Consider the following 21,994-nt stretch of genomic DNA (forward strand, 5'->3'; position numbering starts at 1 on the left):
TTCCTCTGCCTCGACCATGCCCCCCGATGCAGCGACTCTACCATCCTTACCATACATACCACCGTGGAAGGGGCGTCCTTACTCGGTGGGGGGCAATATGCATTCCCACGGTCAGGCCACCAGGCCGATCTCATATCATAGTGGCACTTCTTCAGTACCACGACCTAGGTTTCCCAATATCAAAGACCTGCAGGACCAAGCAGCGTTGCTGAGCACGAGCGAGAACCTTTCGGTAAGTAATATTTTTAGGAGTGGAAGGTACCAACGACTGACTAGATACGCAGATCGATGTGTTAATGAGGATAGCCTATGAGGCGATCCAACAAGCGAAAAGACTCGCAGATGATGAGGAATCCGACAGAGCTTATGTGGAGTATCTGCGAGCCTCGGAGATTACCATAAACCTCATTCCTCACCATCCAGATTACCGGACCATAACTACCCAGCGCCCCGGATTTTACAATGAGTTCGCGACTTTGATGCGGGTACGATAATTCCATTATAAGAAATTCTTTTCGTCTCATTAACGGGTTTAAATACTGACTTGATATCCATTGGATTAAAGGTCGTACGAACAAAGCAAGGAACAATGGACGCAATCAAGCAGGAGATTATCGAGGACAATTTGAAGACCCATGTACAACCCACTGGGTCATTTTCACCAAAACTATCTAAATCGCAGCCCGCGTCTACTACGTGGGGACTTGAGAACCGTGACAGAGCAACGAGCGATGCAAGGATGCCGAGCCCTACCCAGTTTCAACAGTCAAACTCCAAGCGATTCTCAAGTCCCGTAGACGACATTTTGGCACAACGATTTGCAAGGCTGAAGATGCAACCCCGCGACCATGAATTGCATATTCCCTCAGGACCTACGGGGCAAGTATCAAGCTATACGTCTAACACTCCACCCAGTAATTCTGGCCTTTCATATGCGCCACCAACCAGGCGGCCCCTGGGCCCTCGCAGCATGGGTTCCTCATCACCCGCTCCAAACGTACCACCAAAATTACCTCTCGCAACATCTCTTCCCCGTGCTCCCGATCCCGCCTACAGTCCCATCTACACCGTTCCATCGCAACCTCCACCACCGAACCCTCCAAGAACCTCAACCGAAAGCACACGATCATGGAGTCGACGCTATTCCCAGCTTGCCAATTCTCCGCATGGAAGCCCTAGCCCTGGCGTTCATGATAGTCCGTACAGGTCACAAACACCTAATGGTGTCTTTGCTGCGCGCAGTAATTCTCCCGACTTACCATTCAGTTCAACTGTTTCAGCACCAGACCTCCTTGATTATATGCGAAAATATAGCGTACTACTGATCGATGTTCGCCCTCGAGATCAATATGACAACGGCCATATTTATGCCAAGTCCATCATCTCCATCGACCCGGTGGCTTTGAAAGAGAATGTGTCAGCGGAAGAACTTGAGGAGCGCTTGGTTGTGTCCCCAGAATACGAACAAGCACTATTCGAACGACGGAATGAATTTGATCTCGTTGTCTATTATGATCAAAGTACGGCGTCGACTAGCTACCTTGCAGGCTCACCGGTTGGAACGTCAGCGCCACATTTGAGAGCTCTTTACGACACTTTGTATGAATTTAACGAATATAAACCACTTAAGGCGGGGCGCCCTCCTGCTCTACTCCTCGGTGGTCTGGATGCTTGGATTGATCTCCTTGGCCCACAGTCGCTTGCCACTTCTTCGACTGCGGCTGTCATGGGGTCACTGCAAAACCGGAAGCCTGTTCCGAAACCAGGTCGCCCCCTGGGTCGAACACCTACCGTGGCCAGCGCCAACTCCAGTCTTGAAGTGCGCAAACGGAGGCTTCGAGGGTTCACGCCTCTCAACAACGAGGAATTGTCGGCATGGATGGAAAAGTCTAAAAATGAGGAAATTGACACAAGCACTTACTTAGCAGAGGATTCGGAATCGGTGAGCGAGGAACCTGAACAGCTGGATAAGAACGAACACGCTCCTGCCCCGTTCGTTCACACGTACGAAGATTTCTTGCGCCGCTTCCCAGAGCCGCATCATGTCCAGCAGTCGATGGTATATGCGGAATCTGGACCTGTTGCACCTCTAGTTCCCAATTATGATGCTCCCGCCATCCCTGTAGCTCCGTCTCGGCCGCCTCCTGCTATTTCGCGGCCTAGTTACAGTGGGGTTGCAGATGGTCGGCAGATCCAGCCTCATTTAGAGCGACAGAATTCGGCCGTTCGAACTGCCTTGTATACGCCTAGTTCTCTTCTCAGTCGCTTGAAACTTCCGCGCACCGGACTGACCAATTTTGGTGTTACCTGCTACATGAATTCTACACTCCAATGTCTGAGCGCAACTATCGTGATGAGCAAATTCTTCATTGACGATAGATTTCGCTACTATGTACAAAAGAACTGGAAGGGGTCGCAGGGTGTGATGCCTGGCCTTTATGCGAACCTGATCCGGTCCCTCTGGAAGAACGACGTGGAAGTGATCATGCCAACCTCATTCCGCAACTTCTGTGGTAGATTGAACCAAGAATGGGTCATCGATCGACAGCAGGATGCCAAGGAGTTTTTCGATTTTGTGGTGGACTGCCTCCATGAGGACCTGAACATCAATTGGCAGCGCAATCCGCTCCGGCCATTAACGTTTTCAGAGGAGATGCAACGGGAGAGAATGCCCGTACCTAAAGTCTCCAAGATCGAATGGGACCGATACAGCCACCGGGAAGAGTCATTCATCTCATCCCTCTTTGCTGGGCAGCATGCAAGCCGGCTTCGGTGCACCACTTGTCAAAAGACCTCCACTACGTACGAGGCCTTCTATAGTATCAGTGTGGAAATTCCTGCCACTGGTACTGGAGACATCTACCAGTGTCTTCGCAGTTATTGTCAAGAAGAGATGCTGAGTGGTGATGAAGTTTGGAAGTGCCCACACTGCAAATGCAAGCGCATGGCGACCAAACAAATCATTATGACACGAGCTCCACAAATTCTGGTGGTCCACTTTAAACGTTTTTCTGCCTCCAAGACACAAAGTGCACGGAAGATCCACACCCCCATTGAATTTCCTCTGCATGGACTGCGCATGGATGATTTTGTCATTAACTATCCCATCCCGACTACCGATTCGAAAGCACCACCCGCCACCGGTGCCACGGTCCCCCCATTCACATATGACGCGTTTGCTGTTCTCCGCCATATTGGATCGTCCATGGGTAGTGGACATTACATTTCCCTTGTGCGCGATGCCGAGCGTCAATGTTGGCGCAGATTTGATGACGAAAGGGCAACCGATTTCAACCCGCGTGATCTCAGAGGGCGAGACCGGCTGCAAAACGAGCAGGCGTACATAGTCTTTTATGAGCGAGTCCCAGCGAAATGAGCGTATTTTCCTCTTTCTGTTCCTTTCTTATTATCTCCACAGATTTATTTGTCTTTTTCTGCTCCATACATGCTCTCCCCTCTATGTCACGAGCTACGATCTAGAGATGAGGTACTATGGCTTACATTTTCATCCAGTACCCAAATTCCATGACTATATGAACAACTTAAAAAGTAGATCAATGATCGACCGGTGGATTATCAGTAATAGATTGATGGATCCCGTGGTTAATAACCGATGTATCAGTTCCCGAGGCTATGGATTGGAGCAAATAGAGGCCGGGGAAGTTGGAGAAATCGGAGGCGGTTGTACGGAGCACTACAATAATATATTAGCGTTGAGCATTGAGATAGAATAGAGTACCTATGTACTATGTATGTAACTCATGTTCATAGAATCTGTTGATTGTTGATGTTCTGTATACTTCGGTAGATCGTACATCGGCTCCATAGTTACTCCGCCTGTTGACAATATAATAAGCAACTTCTGATTCGTTGAGTCCTGCACCACCTTCATCCCTAATTCTCGTAGTTAAGAATAAGCAATATAATATCAAAGAACCGGTGTAGAATTCGCCCGAACTTCGCCCCTTACGTTCCTTCAAATAGAAATCAGCCCATCGGTTATCACCACGGCATCCGTAGCTTTTCCCCCGGCGGAGAAGGAGCAACGCACGTACCAATAATTAACCCTTTCTCTTTTTCGATCTTTGGCTTCCTTTTGCACATATCAAGATCTCTGTCCCTTTTTTTTTTTTTTGTTTCTATCTCTTTTTGTCTCTATCTCTTTTTGTCTTTTCGGGTGAGTCTATCTTTGTATTCTGATCTATCTTCTATCTCATCCCTTCTATCACCTTCTTTTTCCTAAAGAAGAAAAAGAACACGGATCATCTTTTGTCCTCTCCTGCTATCTTACCCCCTCTTCTTTTCTACTTTCTTCAAGCCCTAGCTGATCTGTTCTTCGCTCTTCGTGTCATTTCAGATTCTTCGGTCCATCATGTCTGACAAGCAACTCACTTTCGAGGAGGTCTCCGCCCACGCCTCCAAGAAGGACCTGTACATGGTCATTCACGACAAGGTCTATGATGTGACCAGCTTCGTCGATGAGCACCCGTACGTACTCTCCAGGACTATGCACTTTCCCTATCTTCTCTGTCATTTGGGCTCTGTTGGGCCTTAGTCTTGCCAAGGAGTGGAATCAACGGTTGCCCCCTAATCGCGCAAACAATTCCATCTTGGCTTGACCGCAGCGGACCATACCCCCTGTCACACCGTGACTCGATGCTCTAGACATTTATATACCAGAACAGCTTATATTAACGGATCATCTATAGTGGTGGTGAGGAAGTCCTCATGGACGTTGCCGGTGTCGATGGCACCGAGGCTTTCGAGGACGTCGGCCACTCCGACGAGGCGCGCGAGATCTTGGACGGCCTTTTCGTCGCCTCATTGAAGCGCCAGGTATGATATAATAGCTCCAGGGAACAAACAACCCTTGCATCTCAGAATTCAAATTCCTAACTTTATGTCCTTCTAGCCCGGTGACCCTGCTCCCAAGACTCACGCTCCCTCCTCATCCAGCGGTCCCTCCCCTGCCGGTCTCGGTGTCGGTCTCTACGCTATTTTCCTCATCGGAGGTGCTATTGCCTACGGAGCTTACAACTACCTCCAGGCTCAGCAGAAGCAGCAGTAGAGGAGTATAGTGGACTCAAGAGTTACTACTGCAAAGCAGAAAGTAAATCGGGGGAAAGAGAAAATAAAGAAAAAAAACAATTCAGCAAGAACTACGATCTCGGGAGCAAAGGAGCAAGAGTCTACGGGGTTGATATCACCTGTACGGATTCATGGATGCATTTCGTTTATGACAGATTCCTCTTCTTTTTATACTATTCTTATTGAATATCTTTTTTTATTTTCTTGATCTTGATATTGATCTTTTATCCTGTTCGCGGTCCCTTGGTTATTTGGGGTGAGAATCGGCTTTACTGTAGTACTTTTGCTCTTTTCGGCTTTTAATGCTCCCGTTATCTGGAGAATTCGGAGTAGATCCGATGTTTCTAGCTGCTTCTGTGCATATATTAGACTTTAGATCAACTGTAGGCTTGATAACGGATTTCCTTCGGATTCCGTTTTCCAATATTACATAAGAGTCAATGGCAGTCAGGGAAGCCGTGAAACTCGAAATTGTAATTGTGATGCCTGAAATAAGCTCCAGATCTGTTCTGAAAAGTGTCGGCTACACCCGCTTCTACATTTGGCGCATTAGTCGGCGAAGAAGTGCATTCCCGATATGCAATATGGTATCAGTATGACAGGAGTATAATAATTGCTGTATTGATCTAGGGGCTAGGCCGTGCTTTAAAGTGTTTTAACATGAAGTTAGGGCAATCCTGCCATGTGTAGTAATTATTTTAGTGATTTCAATCATCCAAGTCTTATACAGTATTTCAATACACCAACATCTTCCCTATACTCTATTTAGTCCATCCCTTAGGACCTCCCCACTTACCCTTGACCATGGAGTTAAAGTATACCCAAGGGAAGAAGTCCTTCTTCAGGTAGTAGAAGCTGGAACGGGGAATAGACTGATCAATACCGAACCACTTTCCAAAGGTCTCTTTCGGCTCAGGGCCGTACTTGAACTCAGCCAGCATAACTTTGCCGTATTCAGTTGTCATCGGGCAGGAAGTGTATCCATCATACACAGCATCAGGCTTCTTTCCATCCAACACCTGCAGCAAGTTGCGAGTGAGAACGGGCGCCTCGGCTGTAACAGCTGCGGCTGTTTTGGAGGTAGGGAGACTTGAGGCATCACCAGCAGACCAGACGTTGGCATATTTCTTGTGTTGGGTAGTGGCATCGTCGACATCGACGAAACCGGCTTCGTTCGCGAGAGGGCTATCCTTGACGAAAGCGGGCGAGCTCATCTTCGGTGCGACGTGCAGGAAGTCAAACTCCTTTGTCACAGCCTCCTTTCCATCGAGCCGGGCAAAAGTCGCCTTGTTGCCTTCAACGGCAATCAAGTCGTGCTGGAAAAGAGCGTTGACGCCGCGCTCCTGCTGTATGGCTGTCAGTGCGGCGTTGTACTTGGGCACTCCGAACATGACTGGTAAGCCGGTTGCGAAGCTGATATCGATGGATGAGTTGGATGGGTTGCCGGGGTTGTATAGACCAGCGCGCTTCCAGTGGTCCAGTGCAAGCCACATGATCTTCTGCGGGGCACCGGCGCACTTGATGGCACCGGCGGGCTGGGTGAAGATGGCGGAACCCTTCTTGAGCTTCTCGATGTTGGGGAAGACCTTGTTGACGGTATCATAGGTGTAGATGGAGGAGACGGGGGCGTCCGGGTTGGCCAGGGCCTCGGGGAGACCCTTGATGTTGCCTAGGTTGATGCTGAGGCCTGGAGCGACGATCAGCTGCTCGTAGTTGATCTTGTCGCCATTGCCGAGGGTAACGAAGTTGCCCTCTGGTGTGAATGTGGTCACGCTTTCGTTGTAGAATTTGAGCTGGGAATCAATCAGGCTACGTAGTGGTCGGCGCAATTCCTCTCTGTCCTTCAGTCCTCCGCCGACGAGAGTCCAGCCGGGCTGGTAGTGGTGCCATTCGGCCGGGTCAACTATGGCGATGTCGTGTGTCTTGAATTTGCCGGATTGGAGCAGCTGGTGACTGATTGAAATACCAGCTGAACCGCCGCCCACGACGACGACCTTGTGGCTGCGGGCTGCGCTGACGGGTGAGGCGGTTGCGAAGGAGCGGATGCTGGGCACGGCATGTGCACGGCTGGCCGCCGTTGTTACTTGGCGAAACATTTTGTATATTAATTCTTCTCTTTCCTCTTCCTATAAATGAGGGATAAAGGAAAGACAGAGGCTCTAATTAACTGGAAGAAGTTTGTTCTCGGCCGTGGATCCGTAACTTTCAATACAGACCCTTTACAGGATCCACTCGGCTTCCATGATCCGTACTTCATGCTCAACTTATTGTCTCCGACTGTATTATCACTTACTTGATTGTTAATCGGCGACTGTATGACTCAAAAAAAGATCGATTATCGCCGGATTATCGGCGACCTTTAATTAAATTACCCCCAATCTTATATAATCCAACCTCAATCACAATCTTACTTCTCACTCCAATATCTTTCGTCCGACCAATTGATACATATTTAGAACTCACCCATTTGGAACAGCCATGATCTCGATTCGGGCCAATGCCATTTATCGTCGTTTGTGGAGAGAAAGTCGGCATTTGACGCCTAGTGGGGCAATCCCTTCATCGGACGCCAGCATAACTACCTCAAGCCAGCAAGGAGAAAGAACCGCATATAACCACCGAGGACTCCCAAAGCCTCAATCTCTATATCGTAACACCTATTCTATTCCTCGCCCCATCAAAATATATCAGGATTTGCTTCACACTAGGTCATATAGCACCCCTGCAAAAGGAGAACCAACCATTCACAATGTATTCGAACCCAAGACCGGTACATGGCAGTATATCATTGCCGACCCATCAACTTCAGCCGCCATAATCATCGATCCGGTGTTGGACTATGAACCGGCCAGCCAGACTATCACTACCATCTCAGCCGATGATATACTACGTCTTATCAAAGACAAAGGCTACAAAATCGAATGGATCGTTGAAACGCATGCTCATGCAGACCACCTCACTGCTTCTGCGTATCTCCAGAAGCGCCTTTCTCAAATACAAGTGCATGTCCCACCAGTTGGGATTGGGAAACGCATTGAACAGGTGCAACGACTCTTCGGTGAGAGATATGGAGTACCGAAAGAGGAGTATATAGGCGTGTTTGACAAGTTATTCGACGATGACGAGACTTTTTCCTTTGGAAACTTGACTGCAAAGGCTGTTCACCTTCCCGGTCATACACCGGACCATCTAGGATATCATATTGGAGGTAAGAGTCACCAAGAAGTCCCTAATACACTGCATATCTCGCTCTAACAGTTTATGCTAGACAATGTGTTCTGTGGTGATTCTCTCTTCCATGTAGATATCGGATCTGCAAGATGTGATTTTCCCGGCGGAAACGCAACCCATCTCTTCAGGTCAGCCCGCAAGATTCTTGCTCTGGAAGAACATGTCAAGATTTGGCCAGGCCATGACTACCCGCCAGAGGAACGCCATTCACCTGTTCCTTGGATGAGCGTTGGTGACCATAAGAGGCAGAACAAGCATCTTCGAGAGTCAATTACTGAGGAGAAGTTTGTGGCGCTGCGGACTAAGCGAGATGCAACGCTGGGTGCACCAAGATTATTACATCCATCTTTGCAAATGAATATTCGGGCTGGCCAGCTTCCCCAGCCTAATAATTCTGGTCATAGGTTGTTTCATCTGCCATTGAAGTTGAATAGGCTGAATTGGTAGCATCAGACTGATTGTGAGTTCATATTTTATTTGTGTGAGATTTGTAAATGCAGCATTTTATTTTTTCATTTGATCAATTTTATACAGTTATGCTATTTGCAATACTACCCCGAGAATAGATTAAAATAATATACGACAATAATTAGCCTGATTGAATCCAAGGCTCTAAGCTTTTGTAAATATATTTAGTTCAACTTCAGTATTACACCCAGGTATGAACTTCTGGCCGACTCCGGGTAGATCAACCAAACTGGGCTGGCCATATTTGGCAGCGAATAATGTCTACGGGTGACATCTCACTCTCAGTAGCCAAATCAGCTTGGGGGCTTGCAAAGCCATGCTGCGAAGCCCATCTCCTTTCTCGCAAATCGCTGTACAATGGTCTTTGACCTATATTGATTGCCAACCCTCTGTATGGCCTCTCATTCTTCTTTTCCGGGTGATTCACTCATTTTGTACTCTTGCTTGTCGTTGGTTTGATCAAGCACAATGACATATACCAGATGTAGTTGACATAAGACTTTTAGATGCTCCGAGCTTTTGAGCCGCAAAGGAATCTGATAGCACTCGTGCATCTTAGTCTGATAATCGGCTGGCAAGGTCATCCTCTATCAAATTGAACCATCGAATCCCTCAGTCGGGTGATGCACTCTGGGTAGCGGTAACCGTGATGGAGATTGGTCTCGAAGCGAGGGAGCAAGAAACCATGGGGTTCACTCTCGGCCAAGCTTGATCATTGCTTGTAAAGTGTGTAGGTGTATAAGGAGGAAGTTGGAAGTACCGGTGTGTATGCCAACCAGCCCTGCTGGTAATGAATACTTGTATTTACTTTCAGCAATCTTAGGCAAATTGAGACTTCGGAAGTGAGGTCAAAATGAGGTGAAATCCAGTCTGGGGGAAACAGTTACACTTTCACCATGGTAGCCTGCACAGTGCTTTGCATCGAAAGCCACTTGGTCTCTTTAAAGGAGGGCTTCATGCTGGCAAATAAGGGGTACAACCGGATTGGATTGTTCAACCTCATCAAATGCGCAGCAAACTGAAGATTATCCCATACTAGTTGATTGTTCGTATGGTTGATTTCGGGAGGTCAGTCTTGCTGAGACTCGCTAGATGCTTGTGCTGAGCGTAGGTGGTTGCTCAATATCGTCATATAGTGTAGTTTCAAAGTTTTGTAAAAAAATTTCAAATGTTTGAATAGAGGAGTTTCGAAAGCTGGCAAATTATCCACAGTTGTCTTCCGGTAGGTAAGCATGACATGATGGTCAAGTGAGGATGTTAGGATCCATACCTAAAGAGCTCAGGAAGACATGAATTTTGCAGGGTGAAACATTCATTGCTCCTGTTTCCTTTGGGTAGCGGCACTTTAATGGGCTGAAACTTGAAATACTCCATAGCGAGGCCCTTCTTCAAGCTCCGACAGCGAGGAAATTTCATTCTTTGATGATGAAATTCTAATCACCCTATATTTCGTTTGCTATACATGGATTGGACCGAAGAGCCTTCCAAGGGCTGAAGTGGAAGTGGAACTGCCTTGCCCTAGTTGTAGGGTAGCTAGGTCGATGCATGAGAAAAATAGAATTCTGGCAGGCAGGCAGTGAATTCTCGAGTTCACGTCAGGGCTGTCACCAACAGTAAACAGAAAGTGAAGGAGTGTCGTAGGTGAAATGAAAGTGGAAGCTAGTTAAAACATAATGCTCAAGGCCATGTATTTTATAGGTGAATTCTGGTGAGATCTTCCCAGGGGGTGGATATATGCTTGTCGATGGTATGGACCTCGTCATCGACTGTGAGCCTTCATGTTTTATAAAAGAGAAAAAGGACCATATTTGAGACATAGTTGGGGCCAAGCACACCCATAAGAACGGCTAAAGCACCATCACCTCGGCCTTTGGTACTAGCGGAGAATAGACTAGAATTCATCGCATGACTAGATCTAAATCGTGTAGACATAGTTCAAGCTGGCGGCAGTATTGCAATTCTGTTTCGAGGTCCAGATCGACGTTAGTCATCGTTTTGTTGCAGTAACTCAATGAGTGTAGGCCACTTTTTCTGTCTTATTGTTTGACGGATTCCAAGGTTACATGAGGATGTAAACAAATGCACGAATACTTGGTAGAACAGTGTTGTTGCCATTTGAATTTCTGAACATTGCTCAAGTTGGCTGGAAATTTTGGTTTTCCTTCAAAATTGATAAGGAAGTTAATAGATTGTGGCAATTGATTCGATTCTGGTTACAGTCAAACAGACTGTTGAAAAAGTTTCAGGGCAGTTCCAAAGCTGTTAGCTCGATGGTAACTGATAACCCGAATTTGCAGTATATCCTTAAGTAGGTACACCCCATCACCACGCTTGTGGATGCACTTGTTGCATTCTGTCATCACACGAGACATGTCAATAGGAGTATCTAGCCACCTGGAAGGAGTAGGTGGTGTTTAAGGAGGAATAATCAATACAGAAGAAGAAATAGATACTGGTTCATATGCTAGCACTCAGGACTAGCGATCTAGACAGATAGGGAATGAAAAATTTAGGTGAAGTGAAAGTAAGAGTGAAATGAAAGTTATAGTGAGATCAAAGTAAAAGTGAGGTTAAAACTGCCTATCTAGGTAAACTAAAATGTCTTTCTTATAATACTTAAGGGACATGCATATTCGTAGCTAGAGAGCTTTCAAGTACCTAGCCAAGATTAATAGTCATTTAAGCCAAGCAAAGAGCACTGAAATACAAAAGGATGGCTTTGTAGGTTCTGAACTCATATCAAAGCCCTAAGTCTTTCGATTTGGATTTATTACAGTACTGGGGTAATGGCCTGTATAGTTCAAATGACGCCATTCTCTCGCCCGAGATAGCTGTTTTCTCGCCCGAGCGACTGTTTTCTCGTCCGAATAAGCAAACAATGATATCAATGCCGACGTTCGACCTCATCTACGGCTACAGAGATTTGAAAGAGGACAAACATGGTCAATTTTGAAATTACTTTAAGTGCAAAAATGCAGTACTCCACGCGGAGTAATAAGAGTGCATAAGTTGATACGCTGTGGGTCTCAACTCACCAATAATAGTGGTGGTAATGTAATCGAGGCACCAAACCGGTCATAGTGAGGTTTTAATCGCCGAATGCATACACAGTAGTAGTTTGTTGCTCCAATGAAATAGAAATTAAGAAAAAAACACGGTATCAGAACGTGCTAATACTGATGGATCTTTCTGTATCGGAGGAGTTACTTTACCACTGCCAAGGCAAGTACCGTAGATCTAAAAGATACGGCCGATGAGGACCAAAGATGCAATTTTAGCCACGTGCTTATCGATCTTTAATCTTTAAATCTATCACACCCAACCTCAAGCCTCCCCATATTGATCCCAAGGTCTAGGGATATGGTTGCCTCCCTCCTCCGCCGCGTCATGCCGGCGCGCGTCGCAAACACAGGCTCCCAACAGCGCGACCACCACGCCAACGAGCGCACGTTCCTCTCATGGACCCGGGCAGGCCTCGGCTTCGCAGCCATGGCCCTAGCGCTTGACCGGTTAGACGCTATAGACCGAGTCCTATCCTCCAGATTAGGTATCGGGCTACTCCCACCCGCACCTGCCCCAGTACCCGTGCCCTCAAAGCAGGAAGTAGCAGCATCCGAAAACAAGAGCACCGAAACCGACCATGCACAGGTCGACAGTTCCACGAGTGCGATGCTAGGACATGCGTTTTCCGCTACACAGCTTTGCCAGTTGCTTGGTGTGTGGTGTTTAGGTTATGGGTTCTTTCGATACTGGTCTATGAGACGGTATTTGATGAAGGGACAGTTCGTTCCGGCTTTTTGGGGCCCTGTTTTCATGACTACTGGGAGTTTTGCCGCTTTTATGGCTTTCGGCTCGCAGATGGATCGGCGGCATGGGTCTTGATTGTTGGGTTGTAATGGGGGACTGTATAAAGGAACACTTCGTCTGTCGGAAATTGTGGAGGACAACTGCATGGAAATGGAATAGACTAGCCTATATATAGATATAGATATAGATGCCTTTGGGCAGGGTGTCCACAGATGGTGAATGCCCCGGTACAGTTTCCGGCTCTGGAATTGCAGTGTATCAACCTTGGAATGAGCCTTGGAACCTTGGCCACGTGAAAGGCATCACTTACAGCCCTCGGCTTGGGGATTCTATAGGTAGATCCGGATCGATTCTTATGATCTGTCAATACGTTGCCGCATCCATGAATGTATATGAGGAATGAATTGATAATCTACAAGGAACAGGAAGTAATCATTCTTTTTGAATAAAAGATAAAACTAGAAACCGCCCCCATATAAATCTGGGACGGAACGAAACATCAACTAGTAACAAGAAGTCCCCTGCCCCGCTAGCTGATAGGGAGAGGTGTATGTTGGGGCATATGTTCTGCAGGCCTTAGCTGAACAGACTCAAAAAAACGTTCAAATGAAGAAGTGCAGGATTTATCACCTTCCAGAGCCGTTCAAGCCATTCTGAACAGCCTCCAGGATCAGGTCCTTAGCTTCCTCTAATCCGGTAGCGCTACCCCGGATCTCAATAGCTTCACCAAGAGTCTGGTCCTTGGGCACGTTAATGCGGCAGCCGGTCTTCTTGCGGATGGAGCTGATCTTGCTACCGCCCTGGCCAACGACGAAACGGTAGGTCTTGGGGTCGGGCAGGATCAAGTAACCGGTAGCGGACTGCTGCGAAGCAGAGGTAATGGCTTTCTCGATCAGAGCGCGGGCCTTGGCGACGTTCTCGGGAGAGCCAGTAAGAACCCATGGGAAAGGAGTCGCGTCAGTATCGGTAGCGCTGCTGCTGTCAACAACCTTCCACGAATGAGCATCTTTAGCAGCACTGGGCTCGTCGGTGATCAGGGGAAGGGATGTGCCGTTGGTCGCATCGCGGGTCTGCTCAGAAGCAGAGTTGCTGGGTGGGGCTTGGCCGGAGTGATGGACAGTGACGTGGTGATCATTGCGCAGGCGTCGGAAAATAGCACCGCTGTCAGCGACAGCATGGTGCAAGTTTCGTGGGACATCCACAACATCAGCGTGCTGGGCTTTCAGGAGATCCTGGACATGAGCCTTAGCTTCCGCAACAGCATTGCTGGGGCCCTTGAGCTTGATCTCAGTACGGCCCGAGCCCTGCTTAGGGATATCCAATGTGACCTTGAACTTGGACTCAATGTCACGACGAACATCTCCACCCTTGCCGATCAGGGCGCGGTGCTGAACGGTGGGAACGTCCAGAGTCTCTGTGACCTGGTCATCGCGTTCTTGAACAAAAGCCTGGATAGCAGCAACAATCTTGTCAACAACGTCGCCGTTACCCTCTAGGCGAATGGTGGATTCTGTGCTCTCAGGGCGAGGGAATTTAACAAGACGGGCGGCACTGCCATCGCTGGGGCCACCGGCATCGACTACAATCTTACGAATATTGGCACCACCTCCGCCAATCAGGGCCCGGTGGTACTTCTTGTCGACTTCAATAGACTTGGTGACAGTAGCATCAAATTCTGTCGCCCGTTGCTGCAAGATTTTCTTAGCTTCAGCAACCTGTTGCTTCGTACCCTTGATACGGATCTGAACGCGACCCGATGCGTCGGGCGCATCACTTGCACTGGGAACACCGATCTGGGCACCAGTATCGGCACGCAGCTTGTCCATCTCACGACCACCCTGGCCGATCAGAGACGCGACCTGGCTCTGGGCCACGGAAATGGATGCAGAGTGGGCATGGTCAACAACCCACTGCAACAAACTGAGAATCTCGTCCCGAGCAGAGTCGGCACCCTTGCTAGGACCCTTCACGTACACCTCGTCGGCAGCCTGTTGAGGGCGGCCACCCCGAGGAGCGCCATGATCACTGCTGACCACGGACTGGTCATCTGAAGGAACGGCTGCGCGGGCTGAACGGGGGAATTGTACGCGAACAGAGTAGCGATCCTGCAGGCGGTTGACCTGGTTTCCCTTTGTTCCGATTAACTCACTGTGGTACTGCGCAGGAATCTTGAGAATGTGGGTGGTCTCGTCTTCGAGCTTCTTGCCCATATTGAGAATGCGCATGCGTGCAGCATCTGCCTTCGCCTTGGGTCCCTTGACCTCAACCTTACCGTTCTCCACCTTGATATCCACGTCAAACTCCTCTCGGAGTTTGTTAATGTTCTCACCCCGCTTTCCAATCAAGAAGTTGGCAAATTTCTGGGGGAAGTCAAAAGTAGTGGTGTATCCACGCTCAAGGTCATCCTTTTCTTGCTCTACAACAAAAGCGCCCAACTTGGCAACGAGCTCCGCCACAGAGGCCGAAGGACCACGGAGGGAGATTTCACACTTGGAACCCTTCGGCTCACCAATAATGGCACGGACAGGAATAGTTCCCTCCTCAATGGAGTCCTGTTCGCGGAGGATGAACTTTCGTGCCTTCTCCTGGAATTTGGCCGGGACTGAGACAGCCTGGGAGACGATATCTCCTTGGTTTCCAAGGGTAGACAGGAGATAATCCTGAGCCTCTTGTAGAGACTTCTCAAAGGCTGCAACATCTGCAGGGGAGGGGCGTTGCCGAGGCACATCAAAGTGAGCGGCGGTAGCGGTGGGACCTTCGTAGACAAGTACGACTTCACCGTTTTCGATGTCATCAGGAATCAAAAGGTGAACACCGTAGTCGCCCTGGAGTTTGCTGATACCACGGGACCGCAAATACGGGTGGAAGTATGGGTCAACGGCAATGTGGCGCAGACGAGAGGGAGGATGAGCCTGAACAAGGTTCATAATGTCGGAACGAGCCCGAATAGTGTTCTTACCGTCACGGGAGTAAACTTCCCAGGTGACTGGGCCTCCGGCGCTGTGGGGAAGGGCGATGTGTGCGTCATAAGTTGCCTCAAGCTGCTTCAACACCTGGCGTCGATGAAGGTATTGGGTTAAAGCGCGAGCATGAGCGTGAGGATCCGCAGAGGAGGAATGTTGACGAGACAAATCGATGCTAGCCATTTGCATGCTTGTAGCAAGGTCCATCGCATGGTTTATACCGTTCTCAATCTGGTCAAGGGGACCAGTGATGGTCAGGAACTCGCTGTCATCAGTTGAAGGGGGGAGAACGATCGCACATCCAGTTTCCGCAAGGAACTTGTGCAAAGCGTCGGGCTCGTTGCCAAGAATAAACTGGTGCTGACCACGGTTGATTGCCAGCTGACGCAGAGTCAAATTTCGCTGAAGATTGGCAGCCAATTGCTCAATCTCCGCGCGAGCCTCCTGAGTGGCGGCCCGCTCTCCAGACAAAGTGATGTGCTTGTCAGTAACAGGCACAAACTTAACCTGGCCGGGATTTGCCTCCTGTGGAGGGGCTTGGAAAGACCAAGTGTCATAACGGGGCACGTTAATCTGCGCCTTTGTGCGCTCCTCAATTTCCCTCAAGGCCGCATCGTGCGCTCCAGCAATAAATGGGAAAAATTCAGGAGGGATTGTCTTCAAGCGCAAGTTCATGCTCGAACCTCGCTCCTTCACAATGGCCTCAATCTCTCGGCGCGCCATCTCTGCGGCAACTGCGTCACCTTCGATCAAAACGTCGATAGTGTCGCAGTCATCGTCGTCGACGGGGGCAGCATTATCGTCGGCACGTGGGACCTGAACGCGGGCACCAGTACGGGTCTGGATATCTTTGACAACGGCTCCCTGACGACCAATGATGTGGGCACGGGCAGAGGTTGGGATGGGGACCTTTACAGATTGCTAAATGCAGAGAAACAAAACGATCAGTTAGAAGGAATCGGCAAATACGATGGTACAGGGGAGATCTACCTTTGATCCGACCAGTTGCGCGACCTGCTTCAGAGCTTGGCGGACGGAATCCACAGAGCCCTTACCTTCAAAGATGACAGAGCCACCAGGGCCGCCGCGCATATCAACATTGGCCTTGGACTTGCGAGAAATATCGCGCAGAATGTCGCGCAGAGGTTTCTTGAGCTGTCCACGGGGCAGCATCTGGGACGGGGCCAATCGAAGTTGCTCAGTGTGCTTTCCGGGCAGAGACATCACTCGAGGCATATCTACTACCAATGTATCATGTTAGAAATGTTCATCGAACCGGGTTCACCAGGATATGCACGAACTCGTTGATTGGGGTGGTAGGCCATTTGCCAGAGCTGATGCCGCGGAAGGCTTCGCACCCCATGTAGCGGCAGTAGGGATAGTGGGCTTGGGTCCACTTCCCAAGGCTGGGAACAGCTCCTCCGAGCGAACGTCAAAGGCTGGGGCCTTCTTTGGGGCCTGCGTAGGAGTGGGCGCGGGGGAGGGGTTCTCTGCCACAATCGATGGTTCCGACGAGGAAGCAACCGCAGGTTCCGATGATTGGATGACGGGTTGAGAGGAGTGCTTGAGATCCTCTTCATCAATAACATCCTCCACCGTCACTTTGTGGACTTCATCGCGGGTGTGCTGCTCCGCCAGCATGGCGGCGAGAGACTTGGATTCGCTGCCATTGACGGCAGTGGGGGCTTCGGTAGCCATTGTGAAAACGGTAACGGATGCGACGAACGAGAGAGATGAAAAGGGAGGTATTGAGACTGGAGGTTGGTGGGAGGGAACCAAGGACTGTACCGAATCAGTATCAGCAATCAACACGAAATTGCAGTGTTGTAAGCACAGGAGGGTAGAAAGAGAGGATAATTGAGAAAAGTGAGAGAAGTGAGAGAAGTGGAAGAAGTGAGTTGACACTTACCTCTGAAATCGAGTAAAGACGGGGAGGCACCTTGTTTATTGATAATTCCGCGGTGAAATCGAGGGGGGTGGAAATAAATTTGGGGAAGAGGCAGACACCCTAAAGAAATTCGCACCCTAAAATGCAGAATCCCCGGAGAAAGGAGGGGGAAGAGAGAGAGAGAGAGAGGTGTGGGGGAGAGAGGGAGGTGAAGTAGAAGTAAAAGGTAGAGAGCCCCAGAAGTACACAAAGTGACAGAAGAGGCCAGCTCGAGGCTCCGGGGAGGTTTTCTCCGAGGCCGATGCGCCACGAGTACCAGAAAATAAAGTTGACACGAAGGAATGTCAATTGACTTAATTGCCAGGAATTGATCTCTTCTTTTGTATCAATTGGCCTATTTATCAATTTTATCTTTTGGTTGAGATGATCACCCGGGGTAATGGTCCCGGCGTTTTACAGGTCTACCGTCTCATCGTCAAAGACTTATTTCAACGCCAAATTGATTATGTTGTGAAATATTTATAGGAACCTATTCAAAGACTCTCAATATTCCAAAACTGATAGAGAATCAGAACATGAAGCCTCAATAATTCCAGGGTTGATGAACTACTGGTTCACGTGTCCTTCGCGAACTACATCACGTGACAGGCACTAGTCTCCGTAGAATGTGCTGGCAACTACATGGCACCTTCTTCAAGTTTCTCAAGTGTACTGTGTTCGGACTGTGGAGCTCGAATAACCAGTTATCAAATTATCGTTCTAGGGCTACACAGTAGGTATCCAACACAATCCTCGAGTTTGGAAAGCAGCTATCCTGATACGTTACTGCTACCGAGCCTCCAAGGTTAATGGATATCAAAACTTCATACCCAGGCAAAAGAAAAAGAAAAGCTATGGAAGGAAATTTGGAAAACAACTGGACCTAGGTGAAAAACTAGTCGACGTTAGGGCAATACATGACAATACAGATGCAGTCCTGGAGATAGGTCTTTCCTATCTCAGGTGCGCTCACAGATTCACTGACCACTCTCTGCTTACTCAGCGGTCTAGTCATTTATATCACGTGATATATTCTCTAATTAGGAGTATTATACCCTAATTAGGACTAAATAGTAAATTAGGTTATTGAAGGAAATTATGTTTTTGAGAACATGGAATCAGCAGCTGAGTCCTCTTCACCTGTTCGGTCTTCTTCTTTATACGCTTCTCCCCGCAATGAAGAAAATATTCCGTTCCGTCCTCGCCAAACCTCCCCAATCGCCCGTAATTCGTCACATCTGGCGACATGAGGTGCTCAGAAACTTAGAACGCACCTCAAGATCGAAAGAGAATATGTAATCCGTAGAATTTAGGGATTTGCGTCTCTTGGTATTCCGCAAGCTTCTTATAGGCAGTCTCATAGGAATAATTATACTTAGTACATGTGCAGTGAAAGGGGCTCAATAACCCACCTTCTTCATCATCGTCAACTGGTAACAGAGATGATCATAAGATTTAGGGTAGGACTCCTAGATAATTGGCTCGCCAACAAAAATCAAGCTCTCCAGGAAAATATCGTAGTATGTCAGGACTAGCTCTTAGGAGCAAGCTCTGTGGAAGCCAATGGTTTCTGCCTTATAGTATTTTCCAAGCACCAGCGTACATTGAATTGCTGATAGTAGCATTAAGGTCTTTGTGCTCTTATTGGTGAGGCAACTTGTTCGCCGCCCTCCTTTCATGAAGAATGGCTTTCTCCGATCGGCTTTAGTACGAAGCAATATTGGAGATCGTGGTGTAAATTCGTCCAATGCTGGGCTAAATCATCTGATACTCATGATCAGATCAGTGAGATTATATAATACTCAGTGAGCAAAAGCAACGAGCACTAATATGGAAGGAGTACACCAAGAGCTGGCATGGGGAATCCGGTAGGTCTAATCGCTTGCCTCGGGTTCTATCCACCTACCGGTAGAATTGAGCACCTTCAGAGGTCTATTTGGGACCTCGGGAGACTTTTACTAAATATGGATGTGGTGTACAAATGATATGCACCTAGGTTGGTAGGAACAGTCCAAGATTATATAATGTGCATGAGCTAACTAACTAATAACTAGCTTAGTTGGCCTAACTCAATGATTAACTAATATATTCTGTCCGACACGTAATGCGAAGTGTGCCAAATAGCCAACCGACATGGGTATCAAAAATGAATGCCCTTAAAAAGAAGTATTGGACCCAAGCATTGACAGAGAGAAGAGTAAAAGTCCGCCTTTTAGTGGAGCGACGCAAGTGATATGTATAGAAGAAGTGCAGTTGCAAGAGACTTCCAATCTTGGAAAGTGAAGACAAGACAAGTCGTTTAGGAGGCGACGTAAGGCCAGCCGTTCTCCCAGCCAAGAACGTTCCAGGAGAACAGGTAGTCAGCATTAGAATTGGAGCCTCCAGCCTGCTTCTTTGCGAGTGGGTAGTAGTGGTAGTACAGGACGAGCCCAACGTCGTTATCTTGGAGTACACCACTGTGGAGTTGTTAGTGATCGACCATTGGAAATGTGGGGAGAAGGATCGAACTCACGGTCCACCGGGGCCATAGACCTGTCCGTGGCTAGACAACAACAGAGTTCCACCAGACTCAGTGCAAGCAGTACCATCTTGGTCAACCTATATTATGGAATCATGTAAGTTTCTCGATTACGCGTGACTGAATGCTGAGCTGCAAATTTGCGGGGTTGAACTTACAAAGTTGCCAGTTCCGGAACTTGATCGACAAACACTGATGCGGTACTCTTCACCCTGGGGTGGAGTAGTGGCAGTGTAGTCACCAGCTTGTCCACCGCTGATCAGGAGGTAGTAGTAGTCGCCATTTTGGAACATGTAAGATCCTTCTTCGCGATGGTTGAGAGAGCTGTTGTATGCGAGTTCATAGGGCGCTGTCGAGTCGACCTGCAAGGGATTGGCCAAGGGCACCTGGAAGATATCTTCCCAGAAAGATCCAAAGTTTAGGTACTCTTGGCCGTCAATGGAGATCCAGGCCGGGTCGATTCTGTTATATGCACTGTTATCGGGGATACCGACTACACCATGATCGGTCCAGGAACCAGATTCTAGGGTAGTCGAGGTAGCCACGCCAATCTCAGAATTCTGGGTGCCGATCTGAGAGAGGACATAGTACAAGTAGTATGTGCCATCCGCGTAGTGAACGTCCGGAGCCTGAATTCAAGTAAGTGATGTTGCGTAATGGAAATTATCCGTGAACGGAAAGAACGTCGATCACATACCCAAATATCCGTGCTGTCAACGCCAGTGACTGTAATCTCAGAGCCACTTGGTAGAACTGCACCAACAGATGTCCATGGGCCCTTGATAGAATCCGAGGTTATGATGGGGATTCCAGTTCCAGTCCCGAAACGGAAGAATTTCCCATCAGACACTCGCTGGATGACAGAAGGATCTTTCGTCCAACAGTCACCACTACAAACTCCGCGGGTGGGATATGCGGCAGCCAAAGCTATACAGAAGAAGAGTAAAGCAAGCATTTTAGCTCTGTGAGTAAATGGAGAGCTGGGAGTCCGCAGAGTATAAGAAATGAAGAGCTCACTGGAAGAAAATAATGATAAAACCGTGAACGGAACCTGGGAATGGGAGGACCAATTTATGTAACAATTGCCGGAAGCGTCCCGAAGTCGTCTGCTTCCAAGTGCTCAGTTGGGGTCGGGCAGCGGGGTTTCGTCTTCGAATGTGCATCTTACACCTTGATGAACAAAATGTCTTGAGACCCTCGGTAGGCCAATCAAAGCATCACTTCTATGCAAGTCCACCCTATCAATGCAAGGCACATGGCAGTACGGAGGTACTAGCAGGCCAAGTCCAAGTCTCAAATCAGGCACTGATCAGCCGCAAGCGTGGGAAGATGGAGATCGCCAAGGGAGACATGGAAGGGCATAAAACTCGACTGTACGTTCTGCATACGGAGTGTAGGGACCGGGAGTAACATCTTAACCTAGTGGATCTTGGTGAGATTTTCAAATAAGACCCGCTATGAATCCACTATAAACCGCTAGGAGGGATCATAGATGTGCACATTCCCCTTATGTGAGCTCTCACATTTGAAATTCGGCCATTTACCTAGTTTTCTCGCTCCCCTACATGCTTTTGTCTCCGTCATGTCCAACGCCAGTCTATCAAATCGGTTTTAGCACTTTTAGAGGATTTCTTTTTTTTACCGACAGGAGTCACAGGTGCATGATACTCCGTACATACCGCAAGGGTGCATACGCAAGTGCTTGGGCCTGTATTCCCCTGCGGTGAGCAAAAGTAAGGGCAAGGCGAGATCTTCGGACTCTTTGCTTATCTGATCCTTTCTGCTTTCGTGACTCAAGTCGCCAATTCTATCGCCAATAGAACACTCGCTCGGCCGAGAATTTCGTGATAGTTCAACAAATCTCTCAACAATTACTGATGTTTTGACATCAGGTTTCGGACATTTGTGGCGCACGCTAGTCTATTTGGCTCTGGAGAGGCTTCTGCTTAGTGGGCCCATTCCGGTGAATACCCGCTACTTGTTGCCAATGAG

The 21,994-nt window shown here is 48.4% G+C and overlaps 7 protein-coding genes across 7 annotated transcripts; 4 read left to right on the forward strand and 3 right to left on the reverse strand.

Moving 5' to 3' along the window:
• Nucleotides 1-16: 16 nt before the first annotated feature.
• Nucleotides 17-3,376, forward strand: N7495_004320 (putative ubiquitin C-terminal hydrolase; the record flags this gene model as incomplete). Its single annotated transcript, XM_057206971.1, has 3 exons — nucleotides 17-232; nucleotides 285-485; nucleotides 566-3,376. 3 exons carry the CDS (start codon nucleotides 17-19, stop codon nucleotides 3,374-3,376), a joined length of 3,228 nt encoding a protein of 1,075 aa, XP_057064651.1.
• Nucleotides 3,377-4,372: 996 nt separating this feature from the next.
• N7495_004321 (cytochrome b5-like heme/steroid binding domain-containing protein) lies at nucleotides 4,373-5,068 on the forward strand (the record flags this gene model as incomplete). Its single annotated transcript, XM_057206972.1, has 3 exons — nucleotides 4,373-4,488; nucleotides 4,710-4,836; nucleotides 4,913-5,068. 3 exons carry the CDS (start codon nucleotides 4,373-4,375, stop codon nucleotides 5,066-5,068), a joined length of 399 nt encoding a protein of 132 aa, XP_057064652.1.
• Nucleotides 5,069-5,849: 781 nt separating this feature from the next.
• On the reverse strand, nucleotides 5,850-7,184 carry N7495_004322 (NAD(P)/FAD-dependent oxidoreductase; the record flags this gene model as incomplete). The annotated part of the gene is made up of 1 exon (XM_057206973.1): nucleotides 5,850-7,184. One exon carries the CDS (start codon nucleotides 7,182-7,184, stop codon nucleotides 5,850-5,852), a length of 1,335 nt encoding a protein of 444 aa, XP_057064653.1.
• Nucleotides 7,185-7,566: 382 nt separating this feature from the next.
• On the forward strand, nucleotides 7,567-8,766 carry N7495_004323 (MBL fold metallo-hydrolase; the record flags this gene model as incomplete). Its single annotated transcript, XM_057206974.1, has 2 exons — nucleotides 7,567-8,296; nucleotides 8,357-8,766. 2 exons carry the CDS (start codon nucleotides 7,567-7,569, stop codon nucleotides 8,764-8,766), a joined length of 1,140 nt encoding a protein of 379 aa, XP_057064654.1.
• Nucleotides 8,767-12,147: 3,381 nt separating this feature from the next.
• On the forward strand, nucleotides 12,148-12,669 carry N7495_004324 (uncharacterized protein; the record flags this gene model as incomplete). Its single annotated transcript, XM_057206975.1, has 1 exon — nucleotides 12,148-12,669. The coding sequence occupies one exon, from the start codon at nucleotides 12,148-12,150 to the stop codon at nucleotides 12,667-12,669; it is 522 nt and encodes a 173-aa protein (XP_057064655.1).
• Nucleotides 12,670-13,220: 551 nt separating this feature from the next.
• On the reverse strand, nucleotides 13,221-17,255 carry N7495_004325 (putative RNA binding effector protein Scp160; the record flags this gene model as incomplete). The annotated part of the gene is made up of 3 exons (XM_057206976.1): nucleotides 13,221-16,478; nucleotides 16,548-16,798; nucleotides 16,859-17,255. 3 exons carry the CDS (start codon nucleotides 17,253-17,255, stop codon nucleotides 13,221-13,223), a joined length of 3,906 nt encoding a protein of 1,301 aa, XP_057064656.1.
• A 2,528-nt stretch (nucleotides 17,256-19,783) lies between these two features.
• On the reverse strand, nucleotides 19,784-20,957 carry N7495_004326 (uncharacterized protein; the record flags this gene model as incomplete). Its single annotated transcript, XM_057206977.1, has 4 exons — nucleotides 19,784-19,940; nucleotides 19,997-20,082; nucleotides 20,161-20,631; nucleotides 20,700-20,957. 4 exons carry the CDS (start codon nucleotides 20,955-20,957, stop codon nucleotides 19,784-19,786), a joined length of 972 nt encoding a protein of 323 aa, XP_057064657.1.
• Nucleotides 20,958-21,994: the final 1,037 nt, after the last annotated feature.

Source organism: Penicillium taxi, assembly GCF_028828555.1.
Source record: "Penicillium taxi strain IBT 34144 chromosome Unknown utg000003l_segment0_segment0, whole genome shotgun sequence".
In the NCBI taxonomy this organism is placed as follows: Eukaryota; Fungi; Ascomycota; class Eurotiomycetes; order Eurotiales; family Aspergillaceae; genus Penicillium; species Penicillium taxi.